This window comes from Lacerta agilis, chromosome 5, assembly GCF_009819535.1.
Source record: "Lacerta agilis isolate rLacAgi1 chromosome 5, rLacAgi1.pri, whole genome shotgun sequence".
NCBI classification, from domain to species: Eukaryota; Metazoa; Chordata; class Lepidosauria; order Squamata; family Lacertidae; genus Lacerta; species Lacerta agilis.
The window spans coordinates 53584803-53608928 of record NC_046316.1 but is presented as its reverse complement, the minus strand read 5'-3'; the positions used below and the strand labels follow the sequence as shown (position 1 = coordinate 53608928).

Genomic DNA, 24126 nt, shown 5'->3' with positions numbered 1-24126 from the left:
GACTTGAAATTCATTCTAGCTGGAAGATGCTGTCAGAAGCATAACACTACGTACTTTCCCCCTGCCCGAAACATGGAGCTTCCCCAAGCTTCTCAATCCAGCAGTGATGTAGTTTTCGCCTCACCCAAACATTCCATGCAATAATAATAAAGATTTGTAGTTTCTATAAAAGTTTCCCAGGACTTCCTTACACGCCCTTTAAATAGAAGGGTATACAAGCGGCTGCCCTACAGCCTCTCAAGTTCTATTTTGGGATGGAGCTCCAAGCCTGTTAACCCTTCTGAAGATAACTTGGTGAGCCTTCTGTTTTAGGGTTATGCACAGTGAGTATAATATTCCACAGCTGCCATTGTGGATACGTGTATTACTCTTCCTCAAAGGGGAAAAGTAAAAAGTAGAAGATAATTGAACTTCACGGTAACAAAGGAAATGCATGTGCATTTTCAGCAGCAAATAAGACATATTCTGAAGAAAATGAAAGTTCATCTGTGGCATATCTGTGGTTGGCGGGCAGAAGACCTAAGGTCAGCCTAAGTGATGGAAGATGCTAAACATGAGATGCAGTTGCTAAAAGGAGGTAAATTAGGCCTGCCAAATAACTGAGTAATCTGAGTATCTTCTGCTGCAAAATCCTTTTTCAGCCCTGCCCCATAAACACAAACCATTCTCCCTCCTGAGCTCTTTCTGGAACTCATAGCTCACCTGAACCGAGATGTGGGGGTCATCTCCAGGAAGCAGCATGTCCAACCCCTCCTTTCTCCATTCAATAGATGCCATGGGGTATGCAAAGACCTCACAGCCAAAGATCACATCTTGCCCAGTGATGTTCCAGATGTCATAGGGAGGCGATATGATGTGGGGCTCTGGAAAAGACCCAAAACCATCTGAGGGAAATAATCTCTGGGTTGCTTGTATATGAAGACAAAACATTTTCATGCTGGATTTTATAGATTAGTTCTCTCAGCTTGTTCTAGCTGAGATCTGATTTAGGTGTGTTTTCCAAGTAATCCTTATAGTACACGATGTGATATTTACTTTTCAAATGTCAGCCTGCAAGCAGCGCCTGTGTAATTTTAATATTTTTGTTCAGCAACTAGCAATTTTAGGTGCAGCAGCAGCAACCACCACAATAATAATTAAGCACATTGTTCTGTACAACGGTTGCACTACGCTGCCTTATTTCTTAACAGCAGAAAAGGCCAGGCTTTTTATGACTGAGCTGAATAGTCCTCTTTGCCATGCCCACCAGCAGTTGTTAGTCAAGCCTGTGTTTGCATCATGGCACATCTGTGAACCACAGCCCTTGGCCCCTAAACGGTGGTCCAGAGCTTTGTCACACTCGTTTAAATGAAGTGCTTCTCGGGGAATGTCGCTTCAGTCTCATGTTGCAGCAGAAACGTGACATCCTTGTGGCAGCTGCTAATCAGCCCTTCTTTATTGTCAGATGCTTTGGCTACATTTTAAGCATCCTAGTCCCTCTCTTCCTCCTGTTTTGAGGTTGGCTGCACAGGGAGGGATCCATAGCTCTGTGGTAGAGCATATACTCTGTTCCCAAGGTCCATCTCCAGCATCCCCAGTTAACAAAGTGTTGGGTGGGATAGATAGTTCTCTACTTGATACCTTGGAGAGCTGCAGAGTGGATAATCTTTGATCAGTTCACCAAAGAATCTCTGGCTAATTTCAGGCACCTTCTTAAGTTTCAGTTGGATATTCCAAATAGTGTAGTGTTGTGAGGCCAAATGTTAGCAATCCCAGTGACACCATCCTGCCCCCCAACATCTTGGATTTCTTCTATTGTTCCCCTTCATTGGAATCTAGCAAAGTGGCTCCATCTATTTTAAGATACACACATGTTGTAGCTTACTGGGCCATTCTTTTCTGGGCCAGGCTGTGCACACTAAATAGCAATCTAATTTTTCTCCAAATTTTGTGATGTAGTCCCCAGTACATCAAGTAAAAAAATGCATGTTGACCTGTATATTTCAGAATAAAATATGTTTAGAAATATGTGCTTCGAGGGAAAATCGGTACAGAAATGTGTCTTTTGTGGGATAGTAAACATTTATAAACATTGGTCAATACAAATTTCTTTTCTGGATTTTTCAATGGCAGCACAAAATATCCAGATGAATATGAAATAGGCTGGAATGGACATGTGATTGAACACATGTGAAAGCGACACAGGCTGAAAAAGAAGACTGGTCTCACTTTGTCACTTAATAGGCTTCTGGCCAGATATTTAGGTTCACTCTAAGCACTGGAGATGTCATCATCTGGAGGTGCCTCCTAACAACCATACAGGCCTTATTTTCAATTACTTACTGCTTTTTTGGGGGGTGGAACCCCATGATCTTGGTCTTCACAGCTTTCCATAGAAAATAATTACAGCGCACTGTGAAGAGGTCTATGCATCACTCTTAAGGTGTGGTTGTGCTTTGCATACAGAAAGTCCTAGTTTGAGGTTTAATACCTGGCATTTCCAGTTTAAAAAGCTCACATGGCAAGTGATGGGGAAGATCTTCGCTGGAGACCCTGGAACACTTCCACCAGTCATTGTACTGGGCTCGAAAAAACAAAAGCTTGAACTGGTTTAAGGTAGCTGTCAAAGCATTCCCCATTTCTCTTTTGTCCAGCTTACAGCTGTCCGTCTGTTTCATTTCCCAAATGCCCCTTTTTCTTGGAATGTAAATGTGGAGAAATGCCTTCTCATTTAATTTCCAAATCATCGCTTGCAGCTTCACTTGGAAATTTAGAGAAAACCTTGAAAAGCCTTACCTGATTCACAGGGTCCTTCATGGGCCACAGTGAGATTAGCCTCTGGGTGGGAGTTATGCACCTCTTGAAATTTGCATATTTGGGCATAGGTCTTGCCATCGGAGCCACAGAGAGCCTGGCTAGATTGGCAAGTGCACTGAGGCTCAGGCACCTCACCACGCCGTAGGTCCCCGGAATCAAGGCGGCACTCTAAGTGATCTCCACACTTGCCATAGAAGTGGTTGGTATTGTCCAAGTCACAGATCTGGCCCTCCAGATTGGCACACTCCCAACAGCAGTCACAGGCATCCAGCACCACCCCAGCAAGGCAGCCACGTGGCGTGGGACATTCTTCTAATCTACATTGCACACAGCTCTCCCCCTCCTCCAGAAGCCTCTGCCAGCCACGCTGCAAGTAATCTGGGCCGACAGGCAGGGCTCGACTGAGTACATCCCAGCACAAAAACAGCAAGAGAAAGGTGGCTCGTAAGGAGGCTAAGTTAGCAGGCCGAGACATTCTCACAAGCTTTCGGGAACTTGGCATCCATTCACCACCCTTGCCGGAAAACATCCCTTGGACACTTGGGTCCTCAGCACCATTCACTGCAACTTTCTCTACAAGGCCATCAGTGCCTGCAAAAAAGAAATAGAACTTAGAAGAGGGGGATATACCAATATTCAGAGACAACCACAACCACTTAATGAATCCCTGAGGTGTGGGGAAGGGTTGTGGCTCAGTGGCCGTACCTCCAAGTAGAGCTTCTTGTAACCTTGGAGATTTCCTGCCAATCAGTGTAGACAATACTGAACTAGATGGACCACTGGGCTGATTTGGTATAAGGCAGTTTCTTGAGTTCCTGTGGAACTATATGAGGAGCAAGGGACATCATCTGGGGGAAAAGGCAATCCCACCCACCACTGAACCCTATGTATTTTGACTATACGTTATTTTAGCTTTACACACTATCGCCAGAGTGTAACTCCTGTGAAAGTTGAAAATCGCCCATACAATATATATAATTGCAAGATGTTTCATCAGGCAGACAGGAAAGTTAAGCCTTGAGGTATTATATCCAGAACAATAGTAAATGCACATTTCAATCATTTCAGATCACAGTTTATTTACAATTATTTTAGCATAGAAAAATATAATGGCTAACAGGTGGTTATGGCCTATTGTTGTCCCAAGCCAGGAACTCAATCCCTAGTCTGTTTAAGCCACTGTGCTTTCTCTGCCATAAGGCTATGAATGTTAATTCCCAAGCTTGCCTTTCATGTATATTGTACAAGCTTCCTTTTAGAACAAAGACTGCGAGGTCAATGAGGGAGCAGTCATGCTGTGAAAATATTCACTCAGCACTAAGTTATTCTTGTCCATGATCATTTTTCTAGGCTGCTTCATTCAAAATCTTGGGGGTTGTTTGACTTCAGCCATGCGGCTGCCATTGAGACAGGGACATCTGTTGCATTGTATCAGATAGTTAACAGTTGTTCTGAAAGAAATGGCCCTTGGGTAAGGAAGAGGGGATGCAATTGCTATTTCTGTCACTCACTTGCAGTTGCAGCCAATTAAGTGTCAAGCAGGTTTCCCCACCCCCACCCCTAGTACATTATCCTTGGTTCTTATCACCTTTACCTCCCCCATTCCCACTCCTCCATGGTAATGTCTATTTCATGCCTCTTTCCTCCAAAAGCTAGGATCCTAGATCCACCTACCTATTTTGGTCTAATAGACAAACAGATATATCCGCAGAAATAAATAAAATAACCCAACTCCTCTGGGCTGCTCTGTATCACTAGAACACACGAAAACAGAACCTAGTATTTCAGATGCTTTTTCGGACCATCTCCTCTAGATTTCTCTCTCCATCCAGATCCTAATGACTAACACGACAACCTGCATTTTTTTTTCTAACTTTGGAGATAGAAACCCCACTCTGTTATTATGGAAGTGCACTAATGAGCACTGTTAGCAATATTCTCACTTACAGACAAGCGCTAAAGAAAAAATTGCATGGCATTTCAGATGAAACTAATCCATAACAGAAGGAGTTCTATTGTTTCATAGAAAACACACTCTGTATAGCCCTGGGCATTAAGGGCTATCTTGTGACAGCCAAGCCTTCCCAGAATTGTTCTCCTTCACTCCCCACTCCCTCCTAACCACAAACGTGCAGATTTCATACCAGACCTTTAGTTAGATACCATGATGATAGCAACTTTTATTGGTGAGCTAGAAATTACACTTCTGCCAACATACTAGGTCTTGAGACTCTGATGATGATAATACAGGGGGGGGGGAGAAAGACTCGGGGCAAGTCTCTAGTGTTTTGTTGTGGGTGAATTTTGCAATGTGTTTTATTGTGGATTATTTTTACAACATGTTTTATTGCAGAGGAATTTTGCAACATATTCTTGACACAATAGTGGTGGATTTATTATATATCATTAATTGTTCTTCAGTGCTTCCCCAATGTTACCAAATTATTGCTGTCTGGAAGGACTACAGTGGGACATATGCAGGACAACACCCTGAACATCTGTGGTATAAAAAGTTTTGGAATTTCAGCAGGAAGTTGCAGGATATGCACTGAATGGGAATGAGGCAGTATGAACACCCCAAAACATTTGCTGGTGCAAACAGTATTGAAAGCAAAATTGTGTATGACCACCCCTGATACCATCATTATCACAAATCATCATGAACATGCAATAAAAAAGTTGTTTGGATGGCTCAATTGCTGTGAAGTTAAGGCTGCAACCACATGCACATTTACCTCGGAGTATGCTCCACTGAACACAGTGGGACTTGTTTCTGAGTAAACATGTCTAGGACTGTGATGTAAATAACAGGAGGATGCTAAATATAATACATCACAATGAATGAAGTGCTTCATATCAGTTTCCAAACACCCTCAGGAGTATTACTGTTCAACAATGTTATTCTCTCCATGCTAATTGAAAACTTTGCTAGACTTTAGATACATCTTTAGAGGAACTTAGCACAGGGGACCAGGGGAAATAATGGAAGCGTCAGGGCCCATAGAGACACAGCGAGCAGTGATTTTAGAGGCCAATTGTTTCATGCTTTGCCTGTAGACAGGATTCCTTGGACCCATCCCATCCATGACAGATGTTTATCCAACAAATGCTTAAATGGTTCCAAGGATATGTATCTCCTGTGGCTGAAAACCTGGAGCCAAGTCTGAAATGCTCGTTTTTCCAGAATCCAGTTTCAGAAATCAATGGATACCTTGAGATTTCAGGAATGGTCAAGGAGCTCATCAAATCATAGAATTGTAGAGTTGGAAGGGACCCCAAGGCTCATCTACTCCAACCAACCCCCCCTCCCATGCAGAAATCTCATCTAGATCATACATGACAGATGGCCATCCAAGCTCTGCTTATAAACCTCCAAGGAAGGAGAATCTACCACCTCTCGTGGGAATTTGTTCCCCTGTCAAACAGCTCTTACTGTCAGAAAGTTAGTCTGAGCAGCTGGTCTGCAGGACCATGCTTTAACCTTGAAAGGAAGGTTTACGAAGCTCCATGCAAATATTTACCCTCCTTTATTTTAAATGCTAGACCTGACTTGAATTGCCTTAATCCAGAGAATCATGGTAATGAATATTCCTTCTTTTGAGAACGCTCCAGTTCCTTGCATACTATATACAGTAGACAATGTAGCCCTAAAATACCTCACATTAAAAAAATAAAATAAAAAAAAAATCTGGCAACTCAGCTCCCCATACAGTGGTGGATGCACCTACCTCCGCTCAGACTAGCCAAAGCCTGTGGCTGGTTCAAAATCCTGGTGATCAGTTGCTTCCAGTGCCGTCCTGAATATCCCCTCCAACCGGGTTAAGCTGGATGATTTTTGCCTTTTCCAGTGGATTAGTTTGTCTGCATCTCTGCTTGGAATGAGGACCAGTGATGTCACAATGAAACGTGATCCCCTGATCCCAGCCCTCTCCTCTCTCCCGCCCCTCAACACACACAAACAGTACTACTTCCACCAAAGCCTGCCTGATTAGCCACTAGACTTGTTTTCATGCTGAATGGCCACAAGTGAAGCCCAGCAGAAACCTCCTTCTACGGAGAAACCACAATTGTAACTAGACACTTTTTTCACTGACTACTTAGGAAGCAGGCTCTAGGCAGAAAAATCTTTTTTTAAAAAAATTAGAAGTATGAACTGGAACTCAACATGTCCAGGGGGGAGCTCAGAATTCTTGGGTGGCAGATGTGCCTGATTTTTTTCCGAAGCAAAACATTCCACAGCAGAAGAGCCCCCAGAAACTCCTGGTGTGGCCCCTTCTGCTTGCTATAGAGAGAAGCTGTGAAAGTGAGAGGTATTCGGGAAAGTGATATTTAGTTGCCACATGGATGGTATGTTTCAGAGGGCATTCTCAGTGAGGATCATCAGAGTGTTTCAGAGGGCATTCTCAGTGAGGATCCCTGGTGTTTTTTATAAGGCATGTCAAAAATAAGAGGCCTATCTCTGAGGATAAAATGGGCACAAGATATAGGTCACAATATACAATTCGGAGATTGGACAAAATTGTGGAAAGTAAATTTGAAATTTACGGACTGTGTACCTGTATTGTTGAGAGAGAACTATATGAAGATGATGTATATAGATGGTATATAACACCGGTCAAATTAGCAGAAATGTACAAAAATGAACAGAAGGAGTGTTGGAGGTGTGAGGCTGAAGGTACTTTTTATCATATGTGGTGGGATTGTAAAAATGTAAAAATATATTGGGAAATGATATACAATGAATGGAAAAAAACATTGAAAATAACATTTGCTAAACAACCAGAAGCCTTCCTATTAGGTATTTTAGGTCAAGATCTGCCAAAAGAGAAGAGGACACTATTTATGTATACTACTACGGCGGCGAGAATTTTGATAGCACAAAACTGGAAGACTGGAGAAATTCCAACAAAAGAACAATGGCAAGAGAAATTGATGAACTATGCAGAACTAGCAAAACTGACAGATAGACTACAAGAAAAGGACAACAGTGACTTTGAAAAAGAGTGGGAACCTTTCATAATATATTTGCAGAAACAAAGAAATAACATTGACTTGATGGCAGGATTTAAATAAACACACACATCTTTATTGATAGAGAACACTTAAAACAATGAAGAAATGATTTGGTGGATTGTAAGAAACAGCAGTATGCAATAAGGGGGTAACAAACCAGAACTGGAAGCTGAGGGAAGCCTGGGAGGGAAGGGGTGAAGATGTGTAATATGTATGTTGTTGATATGAGATGTTTGTAATGACAGAAAAGAAAGTTAATACAAATTTATTTAATAATAATAATAATAATAATAATAATAATAGGCCTATCTCAGCCTTCTCTCTGACAACTGCATACTATTACAAATGGATGGGACCTTATGTCACCGATCAACACACTTGCCTTTGTCTTCTCTAGGATGTCAAATCTATGCTGGCTAAGATGCCTATGTGGTAAAAAGGTTCAATGAAGACTCTTTGTCTGATCCAATTATGTTCATATGAACAGCAAAAGTAGCTACAGGAGTGTGTCCCTTTTCTTTTCAAAGAGAAGATGCCTGATTTGATATGTATGCTGCTCCCCACCAAAACAACCCCTGAGTGATCTTTTGTACTTGCATGTATTGCAGAACTACAGATGTAACTAATGGAGCAACCCTCAACTAAACGTATATGGCGGGACCAAGACTATTAGCACTGAGTGAAAAGTTCATTGATGAGAATTATGGGATCCATCCTAAGGCTCCATCACAATTCACATATAGGATTCCAACTGTGGCTGTGAGTCTAGCTGTTGCCCAGTGTGATCTGGAAGTGCAGGTCCTGGATCCCTGGATTGGGCCCAGCATCAATCTACTCCTGTGGAATGGAGAGGACAATCAGCAATAGTGGACAAACTAACTTCAGGCGGCTTCTGTGCCATTGTCAATCTTTTCACTGAGGAACCTTAATGGTTAAAAGGGGATTAGACAATTTCAGGGAAGATATCAATGACTGCTGGTCATGATGGATGTATGCTACCTCCAGAAACAGAGGTAACTTGCCCCTGAGTACCATGAACAAGAGGGTGCTATTGCACTCCCATCCTGCTTAGGGGCTTTTGTAGGCATCTGGTTGGCCACTGCAGGAAAGGGGACTCTGGGCTTGATGGCCCCCTGATCTCACCGTCCTATGTTTTTAACCTCTCGTGTGTTTATAAAGAACACCACTTGAAAACTGAGCTAGGAAGGACTGAGTAAGGGTTGAAAATGGTGCCTGGGTGCATTACTTTGATATTCTTTCTGAGTAGTATTCATTTATTTATCTATTGCAATATTTCCATTCTTCCTTTCAGCCTCTCACAGTGTCCCCAAAGTAGCTCGCAATTACAAACTAAAACAAACACAACCAAACAATAAAATAAAGCCGGGAGCTTAAAAACAACAACAACAAACCCATACCAGAGCTGACTATCCAAACATAATCACAAAGAGAAGAGAGAGTAGGCTAAACCAAAACAGAATCTTGGCAGGGCAAAGAAATATTTGCAGAGTGTCATGATACCATTAAAGAGGGGGCCACTGGAGCCCTCCAAGGTAGGGAGTGGTCCTGTACTCAAAATAGTACCATCAGTTCACATTCAAATTGGTGATGATTATCTAATTAGTAGTTGGCTACATTAAAGATTCAAACAGTAGAACAAAGTAATGCCATCCTGTGGCCTCAGTAGCATTTGCAAGGCTTTGCATAACGCTTTCAGTAATAGTGGATCTTGATTACCTTTTAAAAATCAGAAATACACATTCAGTTTCTTTGCAAGCTATCAGTTGGCTTCTGAGAAGTCGAGTTGCGCAAATAACAAAAGGAAACCGATCCATTGTGGCAGACTTTTGTGTTCACGAGGTAGCTCAGTCAGTAGAACATGAGACTCCTAATCACATTGTTGTGGGTTTGAGCCCCATGTTGAGCAAAAGATTCCTGCACTGCAGGGGGTTTGGACTAGATGACCCTTGTGGTCCCTTCCAACTCTACAATTCTATGTTAGCACTTCCATTAGTGTCTTTGATTCTACACATCCCTTGGTTCTCTAGCACAGTTATCACTCAGCTGTGATTCTGTCAATTCCAGCAACAGCTCCTGATGATCGGGGATGGGGACGAGGACGGGGGGGGGGGGGGGGGTAACCAGGAGAGGCAGAGTGGCTATTGACAAAACACACACAACCCCTGAAATGTTTTCAGCAGCTTTGAGCTTGAAATCCACCCACCCAAACTGGCTCCTTCCAGTTACCATAGCTAAAAAGAAATCTCCAGCCCCAAAGGATCCCCACTACAGACAACCTATTGTGAGAATTGGGAAACAAAGTGAAGGTTTTTTCCTAATATACATTCAAAAAGAGACCCTGAAACACAAAGACAGGAAACTTTTATCACGATGTCAATAATCACAGCACCCAGAAACCCAGCCAGGAAAAGACCTGAATCCTGAGGAAAGTCATGATGGGATAGGAGAGGAATCCAGTAGAAAAGGAGAGTAGTTTTGCAGGGTGTTATGGAGAATCCAGATGCAAGAAACAGTTTGATGAGCCAGAAGTTGCTGTGAAGTAGATAGACTGAGAAACAGTTGAGGAGGCATTTTTTTCTCCTCCTCCTCTTGCAAACTGGTACAAGCCACCTGCAATTAAACCTAAGTTCAGGAGGTAACAAGGCCCACCTGAGACACTTCTTCATCATGTGCTTCCCCCCATGAGGGGTCTGGAGGGTGGCAACATGAGAATGGGACTTTTCTGTGGTGGCTCCCTGTTTGTGGAATGCGCCCCCCAGGGAGGTCTACCTGGACACCTTCAATACATATATTTACACACCCATTCCAGCTTGTCAGTACCCTTCTTAAACTGTGGTGCCCAAAACTGGACATATGATCCCAGGTGTGGTCTGACCAAGGCAGAATATTGTGGTACTGCTACTACCTAACAGTTACCTTGTCCAGCTCACAGGTTAACAGCCTCTCCACAAGAATATCATGGTAGATTTTGTCAAAAGCTTTACTCAAATCAGTATACACCGTGTCCACAGCATTCTCCTGAACACTCTCCCCAGGGAGGCTCACCTGGTGCCTTCACTACTTATCTTTAGGTGCCAGGCAAAAACATTCCTCTTCTCCCAGGCCTTTGGCTAATTATAGAGTCTATGGCCTTTTAGACTGTGCAGGGGCGGGGGTCTTGCTTTTGTTTGTTACCATGTTACATATGTTTGTGTTTTTATATTTTAAACTGCCCTGTGATCCTCAGATGAAGGGCAGTATAGAAATTTAATAAATAATAAATTAAAGAAATAATAATAATAATTGCCTGTGTTCTGTGCCTGCCATTGTTCTCTCCTGTCCCTTGTAAAGGTAAAGGTAAAGGGACCCCTGACCATTAGGTCCAGTCGCAGATGACTCTGGGGTTGTGGTGCTCATCTCACTTTACGGGAGCTGGTGTACAACTTCTGGGTCATGTGGCCAGCATGACTAAGCCACTTCTGGTGAAACCTGAACAGCACATGGAAACACCGTTTACCTTCTCGCCAGAGCGGTACCTATTTATCTACTTGCACTTGATGTGCTTTCAAACTGCTAGGTTGGCAGGAGCTGGGACCGAGCAACAGGAGCTCACCCCGTCGTGGGGATTCGAACCGAACTGCCGACCTTCTGATCGGCAAGCCCTAGGCTCAGTGGTTTAGCCCACAGCGCCACCTGTGTCCTCCTGTCCCTTGTAGGAAGAGCCAATCTCTCTTCCACTGTTCTTTCCTTTAAACACTGGAGGCATTTTGTCATTTGGCTCAAACACACAAATGACTTCAAGGTTTTTCTTTGTTCAAGGAAACATTTGGTTCCCACCCCACACTAGGACATCATCAGGGCCTTGGATGGTGGATGACTACCATGCAATCATTATATTGACAACCATTGCAAACCTGGCAGCTCAGTCTGCTTGGAGGGAAAGTTCCTTGGGGTTGCTTTAAAGGAGAGGCTGTGTGTGCGTGGGTATAGAGTCCCATGCGGCCTGGTACCATTTTTAAAGGGTTCTTCCTAACCCGTGTGCAATTCCATGCATGTGCTCATTAGCGACCTTTGGCCTGGACAGATACTGTTCCACCATGTGGATGCTGCACACATGAATAAGTATAATTTAAACACAGGCCAGGGTCAGATGGAACCTTGCATGAGGAAAATTCCTTTTGTACAGCCAGCATCTCATTGTAATTGATCCTTATGCTTAGGATCAGAAGATTGCAACACACTGCATGTCAGAAAGCATGCTAGATTAGAAAACCCTTTACTGGTTTGCCAAAGGATCCTTTGGATGTGAACCAACATTTGCATTACTGTCTATCTGGAGGTGGGAAGAATGCAGTTTCCTCTCAGGCCACACTCTGGGAACAGAGTGAAAGCAACAATTAATGAGTGCTGGGGATTGTCCAAAGCTTTTGAACTACACAAAAGGCTTTCCCCCCTTGCCAATCACCTGAGTGGTGTCTAAATACAAATTACTGCTTAGGCATGCTGTTTCTGCTCCATGGGCTTGCAGACACTTAGCTGTGAGAGGCCCTCTAGAAGTTGTTGGACTACAGATCCTGTTGTCTCTGACCATTGGCCACACTGTCCAGGGATGATGGGACATAGAGTCTGACAATGTCTGAAGGACTACAGGTTCCCCATCCTTAGCATAAAGAGTCTGTTCACTATGGATTTAATAGTTCCCCAAGCAATACCTCCTACGCATCATTACACTTCCCTTCACAGGTTGGCAGCAGCTTCAGTGCTTTGTCCTGCTCAAGGGAATCTGCTTTGGTTGTTGTTCTCATCTGCTATGAAGCCAGGTGTCTAAACAAGCTTGTCTCAAGTCCATCATTCTTAGAACAAGCCATGGGGTAGCATTGTGAGCAGTTGTAATCCGCAGCACTGCTGGCCAATTCATAAATCTCTCTAGTCTATGCCACCTAAACCAGCTTTCACTCACTGCTCCTTAAGCTGGAATTCCTCTATAGGTTTTCTTGGCAAGAGCCCAGAGATCTGAGGAAATGAGCCGACAAGTCTGCCTCCCGCCAGCACCTGATTTGGAACCTCTTCCTATGCAAACACAGAGAAATCCCAGGGCTTTGAGCCAAGGAAATCAAACATAGACTTTTTAGCCATTGTTAGTTTTATTTCTTCAAGGAATTCCTATAGAGAGACTGCTTGGCTCTGGGGTCTGGGAAGAAGCTTTGTAATAGAAAGACAAAAAATACTGGCATAGACTTCATATTAGCAGTGGAAAGACTAACAAGCCTAGATATATGCATAGCTCTGATATTTTCATTTATGAATCTTGGAACCTTTCATTTTCTTTCTTTTTTTATGTACCAGTGACTGCCACTCCTGCTTGTGTTGTTTGTCACTCCCAATTACCCCCCAACCAAACCCCCATACCAATGCCCTCCCCCTCCCTTCACACCTCAGCCCCCCAAACCCCTACCTTTATACCTCACTCCAAAAGATCTCTCCCTGCTTCTCTTACAACTCATCCTGCTCAAAGGTACCCCTGACCATTACCGGTAGGTCCAGTCGCAGACGACTCTGGGGTTGCGGCACTCATCTCGCTTTACTGGCTGAGGAAGCCGTTGTTTGTCCGCAGACAGTTTCCGCGTCATGTGGCCAGCATGACTAAGCCGCTTCTGGTGAACCAGAGCAGCGCACGGGAATGCCGTTTACCTTCCCGGCGGAGTGGCACCTATTTATCTATTTGCACTTTGACATGCTTTCGAACTGCTAGGTTGGCAGGAGCTGGGACCGACCAACAGGAGCTCACCCCGTCGTGGGGATTCGAACCGCCGACCTCCTGATCAGCAAACCCTAGGCTCAGTGGTTTAGACCACAGCGCCACCCATGTCCCTAAGCTCACTCCAATTCCCCTCCCCACCCCCCATCCTTACAGGTTTTCTTCTGTTGGTTGAGGTGGTGTGGCAGGGGGAGGTGAAGAGGACCAAGGCTTTCTTCCCTTTGTCATTCCCACCAATGCCACCATCCCCACCAGTGCTGCCTTGGCCAAGAGAAGGAGGCCTGCCTGTATTTTAAACGCACGTTTCCTTCTCCAATTGGGGGGGGGGTGAGATAGAGGAAGGGAAGAAAGAGTTTCTCCCTTTCATTCCTCTCCCCTGTCAGGGGTGATGGTGGGCACAACAGCGGCAACAGGCCAAGTGCAGAAAGCCCTGCCTTGGGCTGCCTGCTGGCCAGGTCACTCAATCTGCCTGCCCACTCACTCCGCAGACCCACTTGTGCTATCCCGCTCACTTGCACATGTAGTCATATCAGGAATACTGATATGCAGGCATATCAACAATACTGCAGTCAGCAGCAGTGTCCGGGCAGAAATCGGTAAAGATGTCTGGGAAAATCCGGACATATGACAACCCATGTTGGCAGTGCTTTTTTTTGCCGATTTCCCATAAAAATAGCTCAAAACGGCAATTTCTGCTGTTTGCAATATGGCAACCCTAGCAAATACAGTGTAGAAATGAAAAGTTTCTGCTGGCATAACAAGACTTCAATTTCTTCTCTTCCCTTTGTGCACCTCCCAAACCTGATCTGGAGAGCCTGCCAACCCTCCGAAGCTGATTTTGAGGACACGTGTGGGAAGAGCTGGAGAGGACTGGAGAGGAAGTTCTGTTGTGTGCAAAGAAGGCCCTTGCACCAGGGGAGCTGCAGCGTTGGATATGGCCCTATACTTATGGAGTGCATGCACCTATAGTTTGTCAGCAACGGGACTTTCTCCTACATGACCCCATTCTGCCCCACCCAACTAATGTGCCTCAAGTCATGGTTCTCCTTCTCTAATGCTTAACTCATTCTTTGATGGGAAAGGGCATGATCGTGTAGGAAGGAAGTATGTCACTGGGCGCACCCAGAAGGGAATAAAAAACAGGGGAAGCAGAAGCCAGCCACTATGGGTCCAAGTGGTTCTTCATTTATTCCATTGCCAGAATGTTGATCTTGTTAGGAAATAATCAGGATCATAGCCAAGAAGTCATGTGGATGCCTAGAAACCAAAGGGACTGTCCAGATCTAGACACCTCCCTAAATGTTCAGTTTTCTTTTTTCTTTTTAAAGGAAAGTTAGCCTTTTTGCTTGCAGAAAGAAAACCATGCAGATTGTATTGTACCTAATTGTTGACTAAAAGGGGTAACTCAACTGAATAGTGTTGAATGCATTTATTTGGCTACCTGTTCTGGCTGCTCTGTGGTCCTTAAGTTTCCTTGCCACAAAGGTTCTGGCTACAGGCCTCTAAAGGATTATCATTTCCCCTGACTACCCACCACATTCAGGTCCCCAATGAGACTTGTGTGTTTTACTGTAAGCGGTAAGAAAAAGAACCACCACTAGGGAAAATGGGCTAGTGTTGTCAGCCAAAGTGCATTAAAGGCTGGGAACAATCCATTAGAGATGCTTAGGCCCTGCACTGAACTACAGCCCCCTCATACAGGCCACCTCATAGTTCCCAGGATCTTCTGCAGAGAGGGAATGGCTATCCAGCCTGTTTAAGCCAGCAGGGTGGGTAGACCTGAAAAAGTTAATGATGCTCGCTGCATCTCTAACAACATCTCTTGCCGACCCCAAGAGCCATGCTAGAGCAATTGCTATTGTGTTCGGCAGCAACACATGTTCCCCACCTGTATTAACTGCAGAAGCCATAAGCGAGGGGCCTTTGGCTTGCCTTTCTCTGGGCACTTTGTGAGCCGACTTCCCGTTAAAAACTCCCCTCTCAGCAAATTCTTTCAGAAACCATTCTGCCTGCTGCCGCCAGCCACACTTCAGTTTCCCAGGCTTCCTCTCAGAGGAGCCAGAAAAACTGTTAATGCTCCAAGGCTGGTTAGGACAGACCAGCCCTGGTCCTTAGCGATTTCACCCTTTACACTTTGGTAAAGCTGCTTTCTATGCACCTTTCCCTTTCCCAAGCCAATGTCTGATTCTCTCCAGGCCAACATGTTTTCATCAGCATTTTACCCCATAGGTTCAGGAGTAGAGGATTTGCAGCCCCCAACATACTATGCTATAATAAGGCTCTTGAGTAGCATTGCCAAAGGATCCTGCTACAGCCTCCCCTTCAGTCCTCAGGTATGTTCGAAGGGCCTCCACACCATGGAAACTCTGTTTTGTTTCCCAAACTTTGGGTCGCATGGGATTAGCAGAGATCCAGCATGAGGTGAAGACTAGCCAGAAATTTCCATGAGCGTATCAGCAGCCAAGCTGTGTCCTTCTGAGAGAGGTTCCCTCAGCCAGCAGCACCTGCCCCCATTTGCAGCAAGGCACATGAGGGATGGATGCTGTTCTGATGCACAGCAGAAAGCAGGGGCCTTGAAAAAGCCCTGCAGATTTTGTGTATCTACTCAAGTGCAAAAGGAGCAGTGACAGAACCGTATTAAAGAATGGATGGCCTGTGCTAAACATCCTACCCCAGTGAGCCTCTTGAGGCCTCTTCCACCCCTACAACTACTACAATAATAATAAAAACCTGCTGTTGGCATCGCAATTTTGCATCAGGTGGCAAAATGTTTCGGACTGTCTCTGCCCCAGCAGAGTAGAGGTTGGGCTGTAAGCTGAGCTAGTAAACTCTTCCCCCGTGTCAGCCAGACCCCACCCAGATGTGCTTTCCAGGTGGAAACTCAGTCAAATCCTGCAGAACCAAGTATAGCAGAACCAATGACATCCTCCCCTAGTATGCATAACACATATCCACACACACACACCTTAACCTGTATGCTTGTGTATTTTGTACTGCATCTTTTTCTTCATAAAGTGAAGTTGGTCCAGCTAAGTCTCTTTCCAGTAACGCTACATTCTCCTTTGCTTGGAGCTAAATTGGAGGAAGTGGGAGTTCGAAGGTTGCAGACTAAACAGTCCAGCACCTGGTGTGTGTTTCTCCTCCCACCCCCTTGCATCTCCCAAGGTTCCCTGGGACATCCAGCCTCAATGCATGTTTTCTCCATTATAGGCCTTGTCCGAGTTCTCTGGTCTCCTCCAAGCAGCAACTCCAAGTTCAGCTTCGTATAATGTCTGGCTACAGAAAGCAAGCTGGCATTAACTTTAAGTGCTACAGACAGCCGAACCATTTCTAACAACGCAGAAACAGAATTTGAAACACACAGATCACATCAGGAACTACTTCTGAGGTTGGAAAAACAAGGAGTACATGTGCCATACATTTCTGCTATTGTGGTTACATCTGAAGTTTACAGGGCAAGCCAGGGCTGCAAGCAGATGAGGTCTGATCAGCATCCCACTGCTGTTCTCAGCATAAAATATGAAGGCCCCCTTTGCTCTCAAAAATGGATACTTATGGGCACATACTGAGAGCTGGTCCATTTGCTGAAGAGTGTAAAGCAAAATTAGACAAGAATGCAGTTGAAAGGGAAGATGGGGACCTTAAGCAAATGAAGTGGCATGCCCATGTAACAGTCTTATAATTAACTACTTGCTTGGTAACCAGAGGCAACCAGGAATTCCATACAGGGGAATGACGAGACTGGCGGAGGAGGGATGGACCTCTTCATTCCCCCTCCTCCACCAACTCACTTGGTTTCCATGCTAGCCACAGAATGAGGAAACTCCCTTCCTTCATGACCAGCACAGAAATGCAGTGATATGGTGGTGAATGGGGTGGGGGATGGAGTGATCCAGTCCTCCTCTGTCAGCCTTGGTATAACTTTTGTTTCTTCATTTCCATGCTGGCTGTAGAGAAGGAGGCTTCCCATCAGGGCCGTCTCATCCATAGGAGCTAGTGGCGCAGCACGCCAGGGCGCCGCCCCCCCCCCAGGGGTGCCCCCCCGAGCCCGTCGGCATACCGGGCACCCCCCTCCCCAACCCGCACCCGCCCCCATGGGTGGGCTGGCGGCCGGGCGCTCGCACACCAGCAGCGCTGCCGCCCATGCCGCTCCCGGGTGGGCTGCGAGCTGGCTGCCCTCGCCTCCCGTCCCGGGAGCACTGGAAGGGCACGCAGAGCCCTGCGCCACTCCAGCACCACGCCCCTCATCCCCTGCTCGCCCCCCCCTCCCGAGGGGTGGCAAGCGCGGGAGGCGTCACGCCGGGGGCGCTGGAAGGATCGCCACGCCACGGCGGCCGATCTCCCTAAGACGGCCCTGCTTCCCATCTCCATGGCCAGGATGGAAACACAGGCTGCAAGTCTCTTAGCAGACTAGTAAAAAAAATTCAGGCTAGTAACTTTTGTAGCCTTATTTGCAAGGCTGATGCGATGTAGCAAATCAGTATTAGAATTCAGTTCACTAGAACTCCTGGCTAGCCTTCCTCTCTATCACTGTGTAAATAGTACAGGATCACATATCCTAGCCTAATATGAGTACTAAAGAAGCTAGATGATAAATAACTAATGCTACAAATTATCCTCTTTAAACCTTTTGTTATAAATTTAGTACGGATAACAAGCGATAGAAAATAACAAGCAATAGAAAAATAAAACATCTTTAAAGCATCTTCAAAACAATTCCAATACAGATGCAGACTGGAAAAGATCTCAACTTAAAAGGCCTGTTGAAAGTGGAAGACCTTCGAGTAGGTACTAAAAAGACAACATCCAAGGGGAGGAAATGCCAATGGCTAGGTCCAATCCCTACATTGTGCGATATGGACCTCCTTATAACGTGCTATCAGTAGGAGGCCTTCACCTGTAGATCACAGTGTTTGATTAGGTACATAAAGGGTAAGATGATATTTAAGGTATCCTAGTCCTAAACTGTACGGGGCATTATACACCAAAACCAGCACCTTCAACTTAGCCTGGTAGCTAATTGACAGCCAATGCAATTCTTTCAACAGCAGGATAACATGTTGGCGACATCCTACCCCAGTGAGCCTCTTGAGGCCTCTTCCACCCCTACAACTCTGCAAATCAATAAAAGCCATTTAAATGTGTTGCAAAGGCCCAGCCATCTGAGCCATAACTTCATTAAAAACCTGGGAAAGCTCATCTGCTGGAATGAATGAGTTAAACCTGCTTCACTTTTGAAATGACTGAATGGAACTTTGTTTTCAGTGCAGCATTTTTGCTGAGAGGGGAATGCCATTGAAGTAGCAGAGAGAGAGAGAAAGAAGCAGCAAACCCCTTGGGAGGGCATTAATCTTTCCAATGCAATGGGCTGGTAATCATGTACAACAGACAAACTATTGAGGCATGAAGAATACATTCACAGTGGAGTTCTGCAGGACTTCTCTGCACACTGCTGAAAGAGGCGAGCCCCCTTCTCTGGGTCGGGTCTAGACAAAACATCCGTGCAGTCGGAGCCCCTGTGCAATCTTGCAGCTGCTGCCAACTGGCTGTCCATTAACATGCCTCCTGGATTCTATGCCCACCTTGTAAAATTAAAGCATGTGCAGTAATGTTGCTCCGTTTGCAGTCTACACAGCTAGCAGTGTTTTATTTTCACCCACTCAAGGTTAAAACTATTCATCTCATTTTTGCCATTTGTTTTCGTATCAAAAAGTACCTCCCCTTTTCAGCAGATTTTGGCACTGTCTCAGTGCTTCCCAGCACCATTTCCATTTCTCTTTTTCATTGCCTTCACAGCTCCATCTCAGTCTCCTTTGCCCACACTTGCCTTTGATCTTACTGGCTGTGGTGCCCCACATTTTTTGTTGATGATGTGATAATATTACAGATAATGGGATGGCACCATAGGGATGTCTGAAAGTGCTTCAACCCATTCTGACATTCATTCGTGTGTTTTTTTCAACGGGTGTTTTCTGTTCTACTGCAATTGGCTTCTCAGAGTAGATCCTTGGGAATTAATGGGAAACCACACTGTATATCATAGCACAAAATAGGCACACATATCTTACCCATCAACAGATATCTACAAATGAATTACCTTCCCCGTGTGTTCACTTTCAAAATTAATGAATTTCCAGAGGAGTAGCCCTGTTAGCTCATCACAAAGTCATCTATGCCTACAATACTAACCATGCCTATTCAGAACTCCCATTCAATTCCATGTGATTTACAAGTATACAGGATTAGGATTATAACCTACCACACTAAGGTTTCTTTTCTTTTCTTTTTAATGTGTTTTATTATTTGCTATCTTTTAGTTTCTAAGTGAGCACATGTTAATGTGTGGGGGAGGGGGGAAGCAGGCACAAAATACTGTATATAACATAAATAAATCTGAGTTGTATCTAGAAGAGAAACCTGCTAAAGAGTGCAACACTGCATCTAAGCAACTGGTCAGTCCCTCTTGTTCAATTAAGGGCAAAACACCACAGTCTTTAAATGGTATATACAACCTCCTTGAGAATAATCCGGTTTCCTTTCAGCTGTTTGGAAATATAGGGTCCCTCATGCATGGAATGGAAAGCTAAGGCCCAGATAGGGGGGGTTCTGAATTGCATTTCCTGCTGCTTTAAAAAAATATATATTTCTATTTTAAGTAAATATATAGGAGTGCTAGTTTGAAACCGCAGTTCCCAAACAAATATCCTGCAGTGGAATCACTCTGTCATTATACAAAAAGTTTATTCCTGAAACTCTTCCTTTGCCAGCAAGGCAAGACTCCTGCTCCCCTCTGTTTGCTTATGCAAAATGCCGCAGCACTTTTTTTTGGGGGGGGGGGGTTTCAGAAACCATTTCTTTTTGATTTTCATAATAACCCATGGAGGTGAGCTGTTTTTCTTCTCATTTCCTATTTATGCAAAGAGATAAGAACTTTCAGGACAAAGGTAAAAATTGAACTAAGGCCTCTCAGATCCAGAGTGGTCATGGGACCACAGTATCAGGGTTGAGGCGGACGAGGAGGAGTGATGGCAAGCCCCCCTCCCGGCAAGGCTGCACCCATGGAAGAATCTGGGGAAATGGAGGAATTCATACCTGGAGAAGACTGGTGGTGGCACTCCTCAGAAGAGGAAGAATCAGACAGGGAAGTGGAAAGACCTGAACAGGAGGAGGAAGAAGTTGAGCCAGAATCAGGCCCTTGTGAAGAGAGGAACCGGCTGGCCCCCTCCCCTCCTTCCTTCTCAGCTGTAGAACGTAAAGCGTAGGGAACAATTAGAGGCAGCTGCAGCTCATAAGAGGTGTGGTCGTGAGCTGGCTACTTAAGGAAGGCGGCTGCTCCATTCACCAGCACCTGCAACTGCTGTGCTGAAGCACGTGGTTGTTCTTGCTCATCCTGTTCCTGTTTTTGTGACTCCTGGCTTGTTCCTGACTTGGCTTGTTCCTGACTTCGGCTTCTGCTGACCCCAGTGCTGATACCTGACCTCGGCTGGTTCCTGACCCGGTCTGTTGGGCCTCGACTTCCTCTGCAGCCGACTGCTGCCCTTCAGCGCACCAACCTGTTGGCGCCCTAACACAGCTGCTCTAAATGGGCTTGAGATCCAGAAAGAAAACCTTTCCCAAATTCCTGCGTGAATTTAAATGAAACTCATAAACAATAAACAAAACTTGCAAACCCTGTAACGGCAAGTAGAGCATCAAATGTAAACACATGCATTCTGCAGATTTGAGCTGCATACACAGCTAACCTGCTTGCAGAACAATAATGTAGTTTTTAATCAGTCCCAATCACTCATGCTAATTCACAACATACTGCTTTCAGTCTAGATTGATTCTAGTTTCTACAGTCCAGAAGGGAGGCTGTGGTTACTTAATACACATTTGGAAACTTTCCCCTTGATTAGATTTTCCATGCCTTTTCCACCTTGCACATGCCCCAGGTGAATGAAGAAGGAAGTGGTGGTATATGCCCACCTGAAACATCATTGGACAGGTGTGGCCACACAAACACACCATTTCTGAGACTGCCTACATCTGTTTTCAGCTGTTTTCAAATGGTCAACTGTGGGGTGATGCCAAATCATTCTGCAGTGAGCTTTACTTTTCAGAATGAAACCAGTTTTTGAAGTGTTTTTCAAGGGCAAAATAAATAAATAAACATATCTACATAGAAAAATAAGTAGCCAGTCTCCATTATAGAATAAAATGTATATATACAGCCCAAGGTTTTAAACGTTTTCCCTTATAGTATAACACTGCAGCCCTATAAAATGCAAGTACTGTAGTGGGAGATATATTGGCAGCAAAGTCTATTTAGTGCCACCTGAGGTTAAAAAGTGACTCGACTGCCAATAAAACATGATGAAATTGAGAAAGAAAGCACCAGGGTGAAAAGAGACGGCTAAATGTTTTAATTGTTTTATCGCTTGTGTGTTTCCTCCCTAGGCTCCTTTGGGAGGAGGTATAGGATATAAATTGGAAGAAGAAGAAGAAGAAGAAGAAGAAGAAGAAGAAGAAGAAGAAGAAGAAGAAGAAGAAGAAGAAGAAGAAATAATCATTACTACAATTAAAATTTCAAGCTTTTAAATGCTCTGCATCACACAGGTGATGAAAGATGAGATTTGCTTTAGGGTGTTTCTCTCCTACCAGTTCCCTCATGAAATCAGCCTTTTCCCCTTCAAAACCACAGTAACTTACACACTTTGTACAGTTTACATGGCTACGTGGTAAGAGGGGTTAACAGAGTATTTTTTATCAGTCTTATACATTCTGCAGTAACCAGCCAAGGTCATTCACAATTCTGTTTCTGCAGCATCTGAGTGTCTGTGATGTTCAGCTCTCGCCTTACCCCTCAAAAAGCCCATCACTGACTAAAATCAGGCCTTTATTTAAAAACTGTAACAGTGGGTCATTAGGACTAACTGCACAAGAGGAAAATACCCATTCGCTTTCCAGTGTTGGTAGGGTGTATGTCTATAAACAACCTAGCCATTTTAAAAATTACTACTATTGATTTAAACTCTGCACGTTATTCCACTGCCAGAGCCTGGATTTTTCCATAGGCTCCTTCCAAAAACATCCACATAAAACTTGTACAGGAAGTGAAATAACAGCATAGGTTAGAAATGCGGCTTGACAGAAAACAGAAGTTGAAATGAGCAACCTATCTTTATTTCTCTCCCAAACTCTTGTCTTATTTGCTGCTGTTTGTATATGTTATTGTTGTACTCAAAAATCTACAAAATGTTTATTTTAAATGTGAATAAGAAGTGCTGCTTAAGCAGTGACACATTCTTGCAAATTCTAGAAGGAGGGAGAACCAACCAGCAACCTCTGTGTAATGAATGCTCACCATCTTTCCATGAAAGAATTGGACTGCATGAAACCATAGACAGACTTTCTAAACAAAGGTCTGAGGGCACAGAAACATTCCTAGAACATATCCGCAGCAGATTGCTTTTGTTTTATTATGAATACAATGGACAATACTGATCTTCTAGTGATTTATAATATATTTTCGTTGGTCCAATAGTTGGACTGTTTATCATTTCTTCTAATTCCCTGAATCGTGATAATCTGTTTTTTACATATACTATGCTTACCTGTGCTGGACCGCGCCTTTGTTATGGGTGGGTGAGTTGGGAGTGTTTTTTCACAATTTGGTGTTTTGTGACTTATTACAGTGGAAAATTGTATGGATCATATAATAAATACCTTTTTTTTTAGCGTCTTAAAGTCAAGCAGGTCTGAATCTGGTCCGTTCCTGGATATGAGACCATCTAAGCACCCATTGTATCCTGCCTTGAATTCCATGATGGAAAAACCCAAACAGGGCATTACAAAGGCAAACATGGCCACTACACTTGCAAATTCTCTCCCTACAATTTTTCTGATCTCATTGATGCCCGCAGGAATAACAACACAAACCAACAGCGGATTTGGGCCCTTTATCCACTGAGATGGAGATAGAGCAGAGTTTCTCCTCCCTTGCTCCTCGTACTGGAGGGTAATCAGAACATATGACGTACCTGAGATGGCAACTGCCTGTTTCTTCTCTCACACACTCAATTCATCAGCGCTCTGCTTCCCATCTCTGGCTTCCCTTTCCCTGCTCTTCTTTCTTGTCCTTCTTCTTTCTCCTGGGTAATGCCCCATGCTGCATTTCTGTCTGCACAGTATCATGAAGTGTACTGTGGACACTGGTTATTAAACTCTGATTACACTCAGTTTTCACACGTGACTAAAAAAACAAACAAACCCTCACTGACTACGAAGGGTCTGCCAGGGTTTGCAAGGTTGAGAAGGATGACATGTGGTTGTCATCTTCAGAGTCCCAAGGGAATCATCAGTCATCTTTGGCAAGCTGGAGGTCCACCCTACATTGTCATTATGAGTTTGCCATAACACTCAGTGGCTATTTCCATTCAGTCCATGCGCCTCTGCTTGCCCCTGTTGGATTGGAGAGTGCTTTGATTTGCTCTTGCCACACCGAACGTGGGGGCAGAGGTTAGAGAGTATGAATTCATGTGTTTCCCTCAGCAGCCCATCGCAAAACACCAAAACAA

The 24126-nt window shown here is 44.4% G+C and overlaps 1 protein-coding gene across 4 annotated transcripts in view; it reads right to left on the bottom strand.

Moving 5' to 3' along the window:
* KAZALD1 (Kazal type serine peptidase inhibitor domain 1) overlaps positions 1-24126 on the bottom strand; it is a 30228-nt gene that overhangs the window by 4660 nt on the left and 1442 nt on the right. The window contains exons 2-4 of one of the 4 annotated variants that reach the window (XM_033149815.1): positions 6525-6665; positions 2776-3387; positions 703-863 (exon numbers count right to left, since the gene is read on the bottom strand). In XM_033149815.1, the coding sequence (XP_033005706.1) occupies positions 703-863; positions 2776-3325 (711 nt within the window). In that variant the 5' untranslated portion in view covers positions 3326-3387; positions 6525-6665. Of the gene's footprint in view, positions 1-702; positions 864-2775; positions 3388-6524; positions 6712-20659; positions 20693-24126 lie in introns of those variants that run through there. The other 3 variants (XM_033149819.1, XM_033149817.1, XM_033149818.1) reach the window with 3 other exon arrangements.